The 16,187-nt window shown below is 38.3% G+C and overlaps 1 protein-coding gene across 1 annotated transcript in view; it reads left to right on the top strand.

Moving 5' to 3' along the window:
- The window catches only part of Trpm6 (transient receptor potential cation channel subfamily M member 6), a 131,718-nt gene that overhangs the window by 43,307 nt on the left and 72,224 nt on the right, over positions 1–16,187 (top strand). The window contains 8 exon segments of the mRNA XM_090329291.1: positions 1,237–1,405; positions 3,003–3,126; positions 4,612–4,684; positions 4,789–4,889; positions 8,681–8,815; positions 9,462–9,515; positions 12,193–12,333; positions 14,208–14,351. Of these exon segments, the coding sequence (XP_090185417.1) occupies positions 1,237–1,405; positions 3,003–3,126; positions 4,612–4,684; positions 4,789–4,889; positions 8,681–8,815; positions 9,462–9,515; positions 12,193–12,333; positions 14,208–14,351 (941 nt within the window).

Raw genomic sequence — 16,187 nt, forward strand, 5'->3', positions numbered from 1 at the left:
AGGCTCAGAGTTCAAACCCCAGGAGTGGCACATATACAAAAAAGGAAAATGTCAATGTGATGTTAAAACTGATAAGAAATCCATACAATTGCTAAAGTCCCTTTTCAAGGTTTCTCCAAACCCTTCTCTTTCATCATCACAGTTAATGGTTTGCTGGATAGCCTTCCAAAAAGGTCTGGCTATGCGTGTAACATGTTGCTATATAGGTATAGGCATATGTAGGTATACAGACATATAAAATATATAGCTTTGTATACACTGTAAACATACAAGTGCGATAAATTATAGATAGCACTGTCAAGCTTTGTTTCACTTCGTATCTTTGGTGGAAAAATGACTCCACAGCTATTTTTTCCATTTTTTTTTTGCCAGTCCTGGGCCTTGAACTCAGGGCCTAGGCATTATCCTTGGACTTTCTCAACACTAGAGCTTTACCACTTGAGCCACAGCACCATTTCTGGCTTTTTTTCTATGTATGTGGTACCACAGAATCAAACCTGGGTCTTTGTGCATGCTAGGCAAGCACTCTACCACTAGGCCAAATTCCCAGCCCTTTTTCCGTTCTTAATATAGGAAATCTGAACAGTGGAAAATGGAATATATTGATATATAAAGAGTTTGAAGTTTTCTCATCCCATCTGATTCCTAGAAATAACTATCATTAGGAGATTATTGAGCCTGTACTCACGCATTTCCCAGTGGGTGAAGACAAGATTTGTTTCCTGAGCTTGTCATTCCTAGCTGAGAACACCTCGCAGTGAGGGAGGTGACAGCGGCTGAACCCCATAACCACATTCACACTGTGGTGGGGCACAGTTCTAACTGAAGCACTTGTGAATTTGAGGCCATCTTGGCCTCAAAGCAACATATATATCAAACTAGAAAAAGGCTGATCATTTATGGAGATGAGTAATCCATGTTTACTTTTAGATACACTTAGAATTTTCTACAATAAGAAGCTAAGATTTCTTGAGGACATTTTTTTTTCTCCTTCCCAAACTATTACTGTACATTTTTATCTGCCCTTTATTTTCTGGCAAAAGCTTGAATATATTCTCACCATCTTTATACCACATTTTATTTGAGACCTGTTTCTGGTTTGCTGTTGGTCTAGGCAAGGCTGGGTAAAGCAGTAGAGAGGGGGGTGGTGCAGGCATGGTGACTGAGTAATCTTAAGATTACCACTGGTCTAGTGATGCCCGGTAACCAGCTGGAATTGTATGTGATCTGAACCAGGCTCACGACCAGGGGTGCCTGTGGTGGGGCTGGTGGTGGAAGGAGGCCCCAACGTTATCCTGTCAGTGTGGGAGATTGTGAAGAACAAAGACCCTGTGGTGGTCTGTGAAGGTTCCGGCAGAGCAGCCGACCTCCTGGCCTTCACTCACAAACACTTAGCAGACGAAGGGTGAGTGGCTAACTCTTCCTTTTTGAAACTCCAGTGACTTCTCCTTCCTCCATTCTTCTTCTTCAAGCTGTGTGTTTATGTGAGCCACACTCTTGGAGCACAGAGTCTGAGATGGGAATATAATGTTCAGTGACTTTATTTGTTCAGTACCAATGCACCCCAGAAGGTCTGCTATATCCTTAGTTGAGGAATGCTCCCTCCCTTTCTTCCTCCTTCCTTCTCCCTCTCTCTCCCTTCCCTGACTTCCTGACTTCCTTCCTTCCTTCCTTCCTCCCTTCCTTCCTTCCTTCTTTCCTTCCTTCCTTCCTTCTTCTAATCCCCTCTTCCTCGCTCATCTCCTCTCCCTCTCTCTTTCCCTCCCTCCCTCCCTTCCTCATTCTCTCTCTCTCTTTCTCTCTCTCACTCTCTTTTGTTGGTCATGGGGCTTGAACTCAAGGACTGGGCATTTGAGCTTTTTGCTCAAAAGGAAAAAAAAGCTAATACTCTACTATTTTGAGCCATAGCTCCACTTCTGGTTTTCAGGTGGTTAATTGGAGGTAAGAGTTTCATAGTCTTTCCAGCCTGAGCTGACTTTGAACCATGAGCCTCATATCTCAGCCTCCTGAGTAGCTCAGATTTAAAGGCATGAGCTACCAGCACCTGGAGTTTCCTTCTTTCTTAAGTAATTTTATTTCTTTATTATCTCTAAGTAGTTGTACAAAGGGATTTCAATTCAATGTGTCAGTTTATGAGTACAGTGCATCTTGATCAGTGTCTCCTCTTTAACCTTTTCTCTTTTCTCCCTATCTTACCTAACACCTAGCCCCTTCAAGTTTCCTAATTTCATTTTCCCATGTGCATGTGCAATTTTTCTCCCCATTCAACCCTCGGCTTTCTAGCTCTCCCTTCTATCTCTCCTCTGTCTTCTCAGACTTCTTTCTTTCTTGTTCATCCTGAAGGAGTCATTCTTGAACCTTTTAGGATTGTTTTATTCTGCGGTTTCCTAGCCTATTGGAAATCTATCAGATGAAGAACTTTTCCCTCTGGGCTGGAACTGGTGGCTCACACCTGTAAGTCCAGTCACTCAGGAGGCAGTGAGTGGAGGATTATGGTTTGAAGCCATGAACCAAAATGAGCAAAATCTCAACAAATAAAGCAGGTGTGATGGCATGGTAGTGGGGGGGGGTAGTATTTATCCTTGTTAGATGGTTGTTCCTAGGGAAAAAGTGAAATACCCTGCTTGAAACAGAACCAAAGCCAAAAGGAGTAGGAGTGTGGCTGAAGTGAAGGAAGAGTAAGATCCTGAGTTCAAATTCTAGTACTGCTAAGAGAGAAGGAGGGGGTGGAGGGAGGGAGGGAGAGAGGAGAGAGAGAGAGAGAGACAGACAGAGAGAGAGAAAACTCAAGAGCCCTGCCTCACCTCACAGTTTTAGGATTGTGGCAGCTCCATTCCTTATCACATAGAAATCCAGCCACTTCCTGGTGCCCTGTACTTCCTATCCGTGCTCTCTTCCTGTCAGTCTTCTCTGTCAGGAGGAAAATGGGTTTCATGGGCTGAGGCCACTGGCTGCATCCTTCTCTGATTGCATCACACCAGGACCATTTCTTTCTCTGTCAGGATACTTAGTCCGCAGGTGAAAGATGGGATTATCAGCATGATTCAAAGCACTTTCAACTTTGACCTCAAGCAGTCCAAGCACCTTTTCCACATTCTAATGGAGTGTATGGCGTATAGGGATTCCGTAAGTATTATGCTTTCGAAAGCACAGGTTTTTTTTTTTTTTTTTTTTAGAAATTACCCTATTTCTCTTCATTGTTTCTGTTATTGCTAATGCCAGTATTGGGGCTTGAACTTAGGACAAGAGTACTGATCCCTCTAGGTTTTTGCTCAAGGCTAGCACTCAACCTGTTGAATCATAGCTTTCACTTATGGCTTTTTACTGGCTAATTGGAGAGAAGAGCCATGGATTTTCCTGGCCTGGATAATATCAAAACTCCATCCCCAGATCTCTGCCTCCAGAGTAGCAGGAATGAGATACCAGTGCCTGCAATTCTCACAGTGTTTGAAATGTGGAATTAAAAAAATCTTGAATGAGCATGGATGTCTCTCTATAGAATTAGCCCTTAGTTGAATAAATATAACTGCTTATTCCACCAGCACAGAACCATCCCTCATGCTTTAGATTCTAGGCTGTACCTGGAACAAAGCACTTCAAATAATCAGCATTCCAGAAAATTTATCAGAAGTACTAAAAATGTAAATATTTTCAGGGCATACTAGCCATGTAGTAAGCCACAGTATGCTTGGAATATTTAAAATTACATTACCCCACCAAATTACTCCCATTCTTTGGTGTCAACCTATTTAAAAAGGTTTTGTCTTCTTTAAGTTGAAACAAATTTTTTAAAGGTAAAAGACCAGGCACTGGTGACTCATTCCTGTAATTCTAGCTACTCAGGAAGCTGAGGTCTGAAGATTGCTGGTTAATCTCTAGTTAGCTACCAAAAAGCTTGAAGTAGAATTATGGCTCAGAGGTAGAGCCCCCCAACCTTGAGCAAAAAACTGCAGCAAGCCTCAAGTTGAAGCACTAGTCTGGTACACACATGTATGTTCACATACAGATACAGACATACACACGAAATTAAACTGTATGTTGTTTTAAAATTATATGAATATTTTCCTCAATCCATTAGCTTCATTATGTGGGTTCTATCATTATTGTACTTAGCATGTGCATCATTCTGTTTCTTTTTTAATCTTATTTTTGATCATTAAATAGTTGTATTTCTTTTATATTTTTATTGGTAGGGCTACAGTTACCTATGTCAGGAAAAGAGTATATTTCTTTTTGGACAGTGTCATTCCTTCCCTCTCTTCAAGGTTTTCCCTTCCCACCTCATCCACAAGTTGTATCATTCATTTTCAACGGTGTCTATTGTGTGCCATTGTTAAATGTGTTTGCCCTTTGTCCTCCATTCCTGTGTTGCCTTGTCTCACTCCCTGCTTATTCTCACAAGAACAGATGAATAAGCAAGACAAAAAAAATAAGGAAACAAAAACAACAACAAAGAAAAACCTTGCTTGCATTTCCTGGAGTTTAGTTTGATAAATATTCTTTTATCTGACCAGAGGTACATAGGCATTGCACCTTTATTTTCCTCTCCTGCATATCCTCCTTTGTTGTCACAGTGTTTGAATGCCTAGAATAATTTCCTAACTATTCTAGATTACCATATTTGATGCAGATTCGGAAGAGCAGCAAGACCTTGATTTAGCAATCCTGACAGGGCTCCTAAAGGGTGAGTGACTGAACCAATCTGTTCCTTGTTTCTTGTTTTCACATACTAGGGCATTGGATTCCAGACAGTTTGAATACATATATGATTTTTTTCTTTTGCCCTAGGCACAAACTTATCCATATCAGAACAGTTAAACCTGGCAATGGCGTGGGACAGAATGGACATAGCTAAGAAACACATCCTAACTTATGGGCAACATTGGAAGGTATAGTCAAGGTGATGTTCTTTGGAAAAAAACATTTTTCCATGTTGGTTTGCTAAGGGAGGACAAATAGAAAATTGAAGGAGTCTTAGATACCATCTGTAAGGCTGGGCACTACTGGAGAGCCTATTCTACTTTGCCTCCCTGAAAATAGTTTTTTTCCACCCGGTAAACTAATTGAAACTGATATAGGAAGTTGAAGGAAAAAACAGAATGGAAGCTAGTTTGTGCGTGCGTGCGTGCGTGCATGCGTGTGTGTGTGTGTGTGTGTGTGTGTGTGTGTGTGTGTGTGTGTGTGTGTTAAGGTATTGAGGCTTGAACTTGGGGCTTTGAGTTTTTGCTTAGGTTTTTTTTTTTGTTATTTTTTTGCTTATGACTGGCCCTGTACCACTTGAGCCACATCTCTACTTTCTGGCTTTTTGCTGGTTAATTGGAGATAAGAGTGTCTTGGTTTTGTTTGCCTAGGTTGGCTTCAAACTACAATCCTCAGATCTTAACTTCCTGAGTAGCTGGGACTCTAGGTGTAAGCCACTGATTCCTAGCTGAAAGGAATTTTAACTTATGATTGAATGGAACAATTCTAATATTGTTCATTAAAACTTAAAAAAATTGTCCCACTTATTTTTGCTTGCATAGAATGTAGTAAGTACTCACAGCAAATCAGGAAACATCATCAAAAGGGGACACATATGCAAATAAATTCTGTGCCCATAACGTAGTGCTTATTAAAAGCATCATGTGTGTTTCCTTCTCCTCTTTCCTCTCGCCCTCTCCATAGTTCTGTCATAAAAAACAGGATCCAGCCACAGGGTCAGATTGATTATAGACTAGGTGCCACATGACTAATCCAAGTTAAAGGTTACAAAGTTCAAAATGGCTGCACAAATTACAAACAGACACCAGGGGAAATTATTACCAAGGAAAACCTTTGTCCCAGGAGATGTCTTCAATAAGCCCCCAGGATTAGGTTGGTGTCAGGCAGCCTGTAGGAGCAGAATCAACATTCTGCTGTAAGATAACACTTGCTACCACTGGACTCTGATAACAATTGCTTAGGTGACTTGGTAGAAACTTGAAGCCTTGCTTTTGTTAAAAATATTGACTTTTCACTGGCACTCACAGATATCTGAGAGCTGACTCAAATGGGATAAACAAGTGACATCTTGGTCTTTGTATTGTGTTTGTCCTTTTGCTGTCTCAAAACTCTTGAGTCAGATATTACTCAGCTCTGAGAGCGGGGTTATATGTCAGTCATTTGAAAAATATTTTATCCAAGACTACTATAGGAAGTTAACTTGACCTACTGGATATGAATTTTCTCTACTACACATCCTACATCTGTTATGCTTGGCGTAAAGATATAATTTGCAAATGGGTTTTTGTGTGCTTTCACTCCATTCTGTTCTGTTCCTTTTTGTTCCTTTGCTCCCTTTTTGGATTCATATTTTCTGAATGTTCAACCTTATTCACTGTCCCTCTTAATCCTTTTTGTCCCTGTTTATGTTCTGCATCTTTCTTTTAGTAGATTTCCTCAATTTTGAATTTTAAGGCCTGTATGAAGCTTTTCTTTTCCTGTAGCACAAGATTAACTTAGTAAACTCTATAAGCCAGATGGTTCTCTGATATTAATAATGAGCTCCTTTTTTCCAGTCCTAGAGCTTGAACTTTGGGCTTAGATGTTGTACCTGAGCTTTTTTTTGCTCAAGGCTAGCACTCTATCATTTGAGCCACAGCTCTGTTTCTAGTTTTTTTTTTCTGAGGGGGGATAGTTTAATGGAGATAACAGTCTCTTGCCTACGTGGGCTGGCTTTGAACCATTGATCCTTAGTTTCAGCCTTCTGAGTAGCTGGGCATGAAGCCTCAGCACAAGGCTAGTTAGCACTTTTGATGTTTTGCTTCCTGCATGGCCTGATTTCTTCCAGTGAGAATGTTTAAAAAAATCTCTTTCTTTTGATCTTTCTATTTATGATAGAGAACAGAAAGCTCATGAGAGACTGTAAACCTGTGGCTGGATTTTTCTTCATTGCTTTGTGCTTTATATTAGGGAGCTCCAAATGCCATTTGTTTGTTGGGAGTCCAATATACTAGAGTATTCATAACATATTTTTCTTGTTTTTGGGGATAATACCTGGAAATCATCTGATTCCTTGCCTGGAAGGTACAAGTTTTGCTGCTGTGTTGTGGAAGTGAGATGGGGAGTGTGAGTGGAGGGTCTGGATATTGCTTGAGTCATGTGTGCTTTTACTTTGGTTTGATCTGTAGCACACTCTGCTTAATATTTCCAACACCAACTTACTTGGGTTTCTGGGGACTGCTAAGTCAAGTATCACATGACTAAGTACTTGCTACTTTCTAACATGTTGATTTCTTAGTTCTGCTTCCTTTTCCTTAAATCTATGGAGTTGTTTTGTTAGTAAAGCCCTTTGACTACAGTATTTTTAAAATTTAGCTCCTTCATGGTATTTTATTGCCAGGGAGATGTATGGGGGGGTTACAGTTGCATTCATCAGGTAGTGGGTACATGACTTCTTGAACTTTGATAGCCCTTCCCATGTTTTACTCCCACCCACAATCATCTTGTTTTTCCCTTCCCTTTAAATAAACAAATAAACATACTTTTTCATATATTTTTATTGTAATTAATAGAAGGGTTACATTATATTCACCAGATAGAAGGTGTATTACTTCACAAACATTAATACCCTTTCTCATGTCTTGATCCTCATTTCCCTCCCCCCACCCCGACCCCTCTTGTTTTCCCCCTTTCCCTAACCAATTTCAAATAAGCAAATAAGCATATATACAATATATCAGATAACAAGGTGAGATACTGTAACAATATGAGATAACCAAGGGACAGCAAAAGAGATGAGAGATAACATAATACATTAAGGACAACAATCACTCATTATATAAACATACTTTTTTTCTCTTTTCTATGTTAGTAATGAGACTTGAATTCGTGGCTATGGTACTCATAGCTTTTTTTGTTTAAGGATGACACAGTACTATTGGATGCAATTATTGCTTTTGGCTGGGTAATTGGCTCTAAGAATCGCATGTATTTTTTTTTGCTGAGGCTGTCTTTGAACTATAGTCTCAGATCTCAGCCTCTTGAGTAGCTAGAATTATAGATGTAAACCACCTGGAGATTGGCTGCAGTTTTAATGGAATTTTAGGAGGAGCATATTGTCATTTATATTCAGAAAGTAGGTAAAATTTAATTATTAATATGACATTACTAAAACCAAAACCAACCAACAATGTATATAATATATTATATAAACAAGTGTTTATATAATAATATATTATATTATCATATAATATAGATATAATATGTATATATACTAAACTAAAGGAAATAACCCTTCTGAAACATAAAAATTTTGGATTTTTTATATGTATAATCAAATGAACTTTTATTTGTAAATTTAAAAAAAAATTTATTTTATTGTCAAGGTGATGTATAGAGGGGATGCAATTACATTGTTACCCCTTTCCATGTTTTTCTCCTACTTCCTCTCCTAAGTTATAAGTTCATTTCCAACATATTGTCTTGTGAATCCTTCATATTAGTTTGGGAAATTAGGATATGACACTAATCAGATTTTTAATTCAAGAGTACAAAATGTTTTCTGATAATTCAGTATGGCTTATTTCTCATTAAGATATATTTTGTGGTGACTAAGTTTGTACAATTTTGAGTTTATATATACATATGTATGTGTATTTCTTTACTTATTTCTATTTTGTTAATTGTCATTATATCTCTTATTTCTTTCTCCCTTTTGAAGCATGGTGCACTAGAGCAAGCAATGCTAGATGCTTTAGTGATGGATCGGGTAGATTTTGTGAAGCTTTTGATAGAAAGTGGAGTGAATCTTCACCGATTTCTTACCATACAGCGGCTGGAAGAGTTGTATAATACAGTGAGTACTGAATCATGTGAGCCTTAGCTCTACTTCTGGCTTTTTATTAGATAATTGGAAATAAGAATCTCAAGGATTTTCCTGTCTGGGCTGGCTTCAAACCAGCCACGCAACCAAAGATTATAGGAATAAGCCAGCACTGCTATGCTATGCCAGTATGAATTATTTGTAACTCTTTTATTTGTAGTACACACATTATTATGTTGTTGCCTATATTTTAGTATAAATATTTACTTTTTCCACTATCATATTATATTTCTTCCATTATAAACAGTCCACGGAATCCCTTATTAACCTGATAGATCGATTGTATTGTAAAGATGCAACAAAGTACCAGTTGATTCAATGTACTTTGTAATTGAGAGACATTTACATATGATGAAAAGTATGTATAAATTAAAATTTATTTCTGCCTCTGAACATATACATTAACATCCTTGCTGTACATATTGCTTTGAAAAGTATTTTATCTAATTGTATCTTCCCTTGGGAAATTCTTCTTTAGGCTGTTATTATTATTATTATTCTTTCCTTAAAGTATTAAATAAAACTTCCATATTCTGGATTAATTATGTATTCAGAAATAAAGTGCTGTCTGGCACATGGAGTTAAAGGGAATAACTCTTCCTATTGTTCTTTATCCCAGAAACAAGGCCCAACTAATATGTTTTTGCGTCACCTTGTCCAAGATGTAAAACAGGTAACTAACATGTGACAATAACCTTTGAATATTATTGTAGCCTTGTGATATTGGATTCACTTGGTCTTGCTTTATTAAATGTAGATTGGGGTTTTATAGTGAATTGCCTGGTCTTCTCAAATATTTTTCAATATTTCATTTTTCAATGGTTTACTTTTATCTCCAGATTAAAAAAGTAGATATTTTAAACAAGTGTGCATATATAATTCAAAATATATTAATATAGGGCTGGGAGTTGGGCCTAGTGGTAGAGTAGTATGCACAAAGACTGGGGTTCGATTCCTTGTTGTGCTGAGGCTCAAGTGGTAGAGTTCTAGCCTTGAGAAAGTCCAAGGACAGTGCTCAGGCCCTGAGCTCAAGGCCAGGACTGGCAAAAAAAATTGTATACATATATATTAATATGACATTAATAAAACTGAAACTTTACCAACTTTTGAATTCTTCTCCACTTACCAAGAGTTAAAATGTGGGAAAAATGATTTTTAGACTAGATAAGGTAGACCATGCATGATTTTGTGCATTTGTATGTATTTTAGGTAACTATTTGCATATATAATATATGTGATAAGGGTTTGCATAATTTTAATCTTATGTGTGAGTTGGAGTTGCTTATTCTTTTCAGATAGGATTCTAAACAATTTTGTCATCACACTATATTCTTGCATTTTCTTCTTTATTAATGTGTTTTAAATTTTAATTCAAGTACACCAAGTAAATGATTACAGGTATAAACCACCTGCATGAAGATCATGATTTACTTTTACTTTTATTTTTTTGTACCAGTCCTGGGGCTTGAACTCAGGGCCTGACCACTGTCCCTGGATTTTCTCAAGGCTAGGGCTCTACCACTTGAGCTCCAGCACCACTTCTGACTTTTTGCTATGTATGTGGTACCGAGGAATTGAACCCAGGTCTTTGTGCATACTAGGCAAGCACTCTAACACTAGGCCAAACTCCCGGCCTCTCTGATTTATTTTTAATTTTTTTGCTTAAGGATAGTGTTCTACTACTTGAGACACAGTATTGCTCCTGGGTTTTTTTTTTTGAATGCTTTATTAGTGAAAAGAGTTTCACAGACTTTTGTACTTGGCTGGCTTTGAACCTTGATCCTCAAATCTCAGCCTCCTAAGTAGCTAGGATTACAGGTATGAGTCATTAGTGTCTGGTTTATGAATTATTATTATTATTATTATTATATTTTGTCTGTTGCAGTTCTTGAATTCAGAGCCTAGTTCTGGGTGTTGTTCCTGAGCTTTTCCACTTAAGGCTAGTGCTCTACTATTTAAGTGACAGCTTCCTTTTCAGTTTTCTGAAGGCTAACTGGAGATAAGAATCTCAGGGACTTTCCTGTCTGTCTGACTTTGAACTGTGAGCCTCAGATCTCAGCTTCCTGAGTAGGTAGGATTACAGGCATCAACCGCTGGCATCTGGCTATGACTTGCTTTTTATTTTTCAGGAACATCAACAATAATATTCTTATTGGTTAAGATGTGCAGCTGTGATTCACATCTTTAATGCTAGTTACTCAGGAGACTGAGATCTAAGGATCACAATTTAAAGCCCATCTGGGCATTTAAGTCCGTGATATGCTTGTCTCCCATTAAACACCAAAATGTTGAATGTGGAACTACGATTTAAATAGTAGCGTGCCAACTTTGGCTAAACAAGCTAAGGAAAAGTGCCCAGGCCCTGAGTCCCAAGTTCAAGGTGCACTATGTAAACACACATACACACACACACACACACACACACACACACACACACACACACACACACACACACACCATGTCTGATGAATAGCAATTCAGAAGCGAGTGGTTATGATGAAGTAGGAAGTAGCATGATGTTTGGGAAAGTTTCAAAATAATTTTCATTCTCACTAAGACCCCTGTAATGGGAAATGTCTATTCCCTCTCCAATCAGCCATAACATTTGTTCTGGCATTATCCCCATTGTTTGATATCTCATGTGGCTTATAATTCTTTTTTCATATGTTTTGACCTGCTCCTTTTGATGTTCTTATTTACATATAGTTAACACGGGGCAAAGTATTCAACAAGACTAAAGTTAAGCCCCTGTTAAATCTGTATTGCAGGCATTTACTACATACTTCAGGGCTTTCATCTGTTGTAATAGCTATATAATTTCTAAATGAAGCTAGCATGTTATATTACATTTCACTATAAATATTCAAATATACACATGTTTATTTAGAATACATGAATTTACATGAAGAAGGAGGGAGAGATAGCAGGAAAAGTGAGTAGGTAGAGAGAAACAGAAACACACACATGAATGAACTTTATCAACCTTATAAACTGATTCATATGACCAGCTACTGATAAGATTTGCTTACTCCAAAGGAAAATAACCTTAGCCTTGATATAGCCTCCAGTTCCAGAGACATGAACTCTACATCTAGAATCATGTGAGCTCTTTTCCTCTGTTTCTCTTTTTGCCTCCTTACTTTCCTCCTACCTCTTGCTCCTTTTCTCTCCTTTTTTTATGTAAACCCATACATTTTGCAAATACACATGCATTTGAATATATAGTTAAATATAAGTATAGTTAAACACTAGTTTTAATCAGGAATTATGTGACAATTACTCTGGTAGCCTGGAAAATGAGATGGAGGAGGACAATGGTAAGGTGTAATTCACTGTATGTTTCCTTGTAGCATACCCTTCTCTCAGGCTACAGAATAACACTGGTTGACATTGGATTGGTCATAGAATACCTCATTGGTGGAGCGTATCGCAGCAGCTACACAAGAAAGAATTTCAGAGTTCTCTACAACGACCTGTACAGAAAGCATAAGGTAATAACATTGGTAGGGGCTCTAGTGACATTAAAGGTGCAGTTCTAAGAAAGAAAGGGCCTGGGAATTCAGGTGGTAGCAGCTTCTAAAAGTATACTGTGACGTGCTCATAGACTAGCATGAGTTGAACATAAAGATTGGGAGTTTCAGAAGTGAAGACTGATGACAAACTAGCCATAACATAAGAGAGGGAGGTAGTATGTGTAATATGAACTTAAAAAGCCATGTGACCTGGCTGGCTAGAGAAAATAAAATAACCACTGTGTGTATGTATGTGTGTGTATGTGTGTGTGTGTGTGTGTGTGTGTGTGTGTGTGTGTATGTGGTATTGGGGCTTGAACTCAGGGCCTTACTGTTTCACTTGGCTGCTTTGCTCAAGGCTGGAGGTCTACCACTTAAGTCACAACTTCACTTTCAGTTTTCTGCTGGTTAATTGGAGATAAGAATCTCATGGGTTTCTCTGCTCCATCTGTCTTCGAATCATAGTCTTCAGCTAGGAATAGCTAGGATTACGGATGTGAACTCCCATGCCTTGGCGGAGCCTGATTCTTGTTAAAGACAAAGATGACATTAGAAAAGGGAGTGTGGGGGCATTTATGTGGAGGGTCAGAGTAGTAAAGGGGCTCACACATCAAAGTGACAAGGGGACCCTTGTCACTGGAGATGACTGTGAATGAATGAAACAAAGCAAGGCAAAACAGATAGGAACCCAAGTATCATCCAGCAGACAATCTCTGCTGAGATCCCTGAGATAGGAAGATTTGTTTAAGTTCCTTCATTCAAAGGCAATTCATACTGCTGTGAGCTCTGCCTAGCAGAGCTCAGCCACTGGGAAGCTTGCAGCCTTTCTGCAACAGGCTCACCACAGGAGATTACTGTCTAGGAGAAGAGCCCAGGTTTATACTGATTCACAGAAGACAGCTGCTATGTTCTAGTAGCAGCCAGCATATGACTTGGAGACAGAAAGCTCTGAGGCTGAATCCTCCCTTTGTCCCTTAGGAGTTATATAATTGTAAGCAATAAGCTCCATACACCTGTTCCATCAAGTAGGAATGTTATTATCCCTTTCATAAATTTATCAGAAGGACTGAACAAAATAATACCTGAAAATAAAACCACTTTCTTTGAACATAATACATAATTGAATAACTTAGAATAGTCGGGTTAATCCATGTCATGATTACTATAATAATACTCTTCCTTCTGTATTGTAGTAAAAATGGTGCTAAATTGAGAGTGTTAAGAAGCCCATTCACTTTTATCCATGACAGAAAAGACAAACCAGAGTTAAACCAAGTGGTTCAAATCCTGTAGTTTGTTAGCCTATCTCTTTGAGAATGCTCCTTTCTGGTTTTGTTTCTTCTTGATGAAAAGCTCATGGTAATAGAATGATTGATGTGGTGCTTGGGCCTTGCTGTGGGAATTACAATGAAGATAATAGGTAATACCCGGAGAAATCCCAGAACTTTCTAATTTCACCTTAACCTTGAACCTGTTTGTGAATGGGAACTTTTTCTTATCACTACTATAAATCTTGATTGCCTACTATGAACTAGTTCCAAGGCTAGAACATCCATTGGTTGTAATGAAATTTCCACATAGAAAAGGAATGCAGGCATGTAGGAGTGAGAAGAGTGTTGTAGAAGGTGTAAGAAATAACAGTATTATCAGATGAGAACATGGGGTGCTCTGGCTGATGAATAATTACTCTCTGGGGAGATTAATTATCCATCATAGAGGAGAGACAACAGTGAATAATTTGGTAGACATTATAGAGTTTTCATATTTTCTACAGAGGAAATATTACCGTTACAATCATTTCATTTTAAAATTGTTTTGTTTTCTTGAAAATACAAAATAACAACATCTACCAGAGAGCCACTAGCTTTGCTCAGAGCCTTTCCCAGCACCCAGTTCACCAGAGACACCCCTCAGACAACAGAGCCGAGCCCCCAGAAGACACACAGAGCACGCTGCGATCCCAGTTCTTCAGAACGGCTCAGCCCTACAAAGCCAAGGTACTACTCATTTCCTCTTAGGATTGAAAGGAAGTGTTATTTTCATATACTGAGACTGTTCTTTCATTAAATGATGGGTAGGGCGGGACAGTTACAGGAATTATTTATGAGGGCCATAAACACATGGCAGAAGTCTCAGGCATAACACAGCTGACCTCTAGGAAAGGATGAGCAGAGGCACAGCGATGACATTGCAACTCCTGGCCTGGTCCTTCAGTTTCTCTTCCCCTGGCTCTATGCAGATGCCAGCTCAGGCTGGCTGCCTCTGATGTGGTATGAGACATTTATAATTCTTGGCCCAATGCCATACCTTCATCCAGCACAAGGCAAGTTGGATGTAAAGGTGGTTTCTTTCTTTGCCTTCAGTTCTCCCTGGTTTCCATTTTGTGTCCACTTTCTAACCTTTTAGAGGCTTTTTTGAAATTAATTTTAGCTTAATATCTTAACAAAAATATAGTCCTGTTCTCCTCTGGGGATAAATGCTTTTGCTGGTGAGTTTCTGTGGGAATGAATACTAGATTGACAGGAAGAAGTTTGCTTTCTGAAGTCCTTGGGGTGGAAAGGTTTTTTGGTCACTCTCAGACATCATTAATGAACAGAGATTCTCTTTATTTCTAGAGCCTGTGTTCACCATTGATAAATATATATTTTTTCTATTTCTAGTAAGAGAGGAAGAAGAATATCTGTCTGTCTGTCTATCTATCTATCTATCTATCTATCTATCTATCTATCTATCTATCTATCTATCTATCTTTTCTATGATCTTCCAAATTACTCAGATCAATGATTGAGGCTAATGTTTTCTAGTACTTGGTTGCAGTGAGAAGAGGGTAGGAAGGAGCAGATACAATGGTGTCTGAGATTCATCCTACAGTATTGTATGAAGAACAGTGAAATGCAGGTGTGAGAAGTGACATAAAAGACATGGGAATTAAGGCATTTAAGATGAGCTATGAAGAGTGGGTCTAAAATAGGAAGAATTATCATCTCAGCATTATTAAAAGATAATGGTCATAACCATCTGTAGAGAAATGGCTTTAGGGTAAAGGAAAGAAAACATGTATTTGGATGTATGTAATAAATTCAGAGATATTTTACTTTCTTTCCTTCTTTTTTATATTTTTGTTTTTGACTGGTCCTGGGGTTTGAACTTGAAACTCAAGGCCTATGGGCTGTCCCTGAGTCTCTTTGGGCTCAACGCTAGCACTCTACCACTTGAGCTACAGCACCACTTCCAGCTTTTTCTGAGGAGTTAATTGGAGATAAGACTGTCATGGACTTTCCTGCCTATGTTGTTTTTGAATCTCGATCTTTAGATTTCAGCTTCCATGGTAGCTAGGATTACAGGTGTGATCCACTGGTACCTGGCCGAGAATATTTTTCTAAGGGGAAGATGATTCATCTGTTTGGTGACATTGGGTTTGTTTTTCTCATTTTTTTTCAGAATTCTTCCCTTTCATGCATTCAAGATTTCAGCTAATTCTCTTGAGAAATTAAAAGTTATCATACAGTTCCTAGATATATCTCAAAGTGAGAGTAATTCAGGTTTTGCTAAATTAATTTAGGATAACATAGTTTAGGGCCCCTGAATCTATGAAATACAAGAAGTGGATTACTACAAAAAGTCTAAATTTTCCTTACTGGATTATAAAGTTGTGTCAGAGCAATTATTACTTCTTTCTTTTTTTCTTTCTTTCTTTTTTTACTTTGTGCCAATCTTTGGGAGTGCTCTTTCTCAGCTTCTTCTGCTCAAGGCTAGCATTCTACCACTTGACCCTCAGCTCTACATTCTGAATTCTTGTGGTTCATTGGAGATTAGAGTCTCAGAAATGTTCC

Source organism: Megascapheus bottae, chromosome 3, assembly GCF_031878675.1.
Source record: "Megascapheus bottae isolate mThoBot1 chromosome 3, mThoBot2.hap1, whole genome shotgun sequence".
NCBI classification, from domain to species: Eukaryota; Metazoa; Chordata; class Mammalia; order Rodentia; family Geomyidae; genus Megascapheus; species Megascapheus bottae.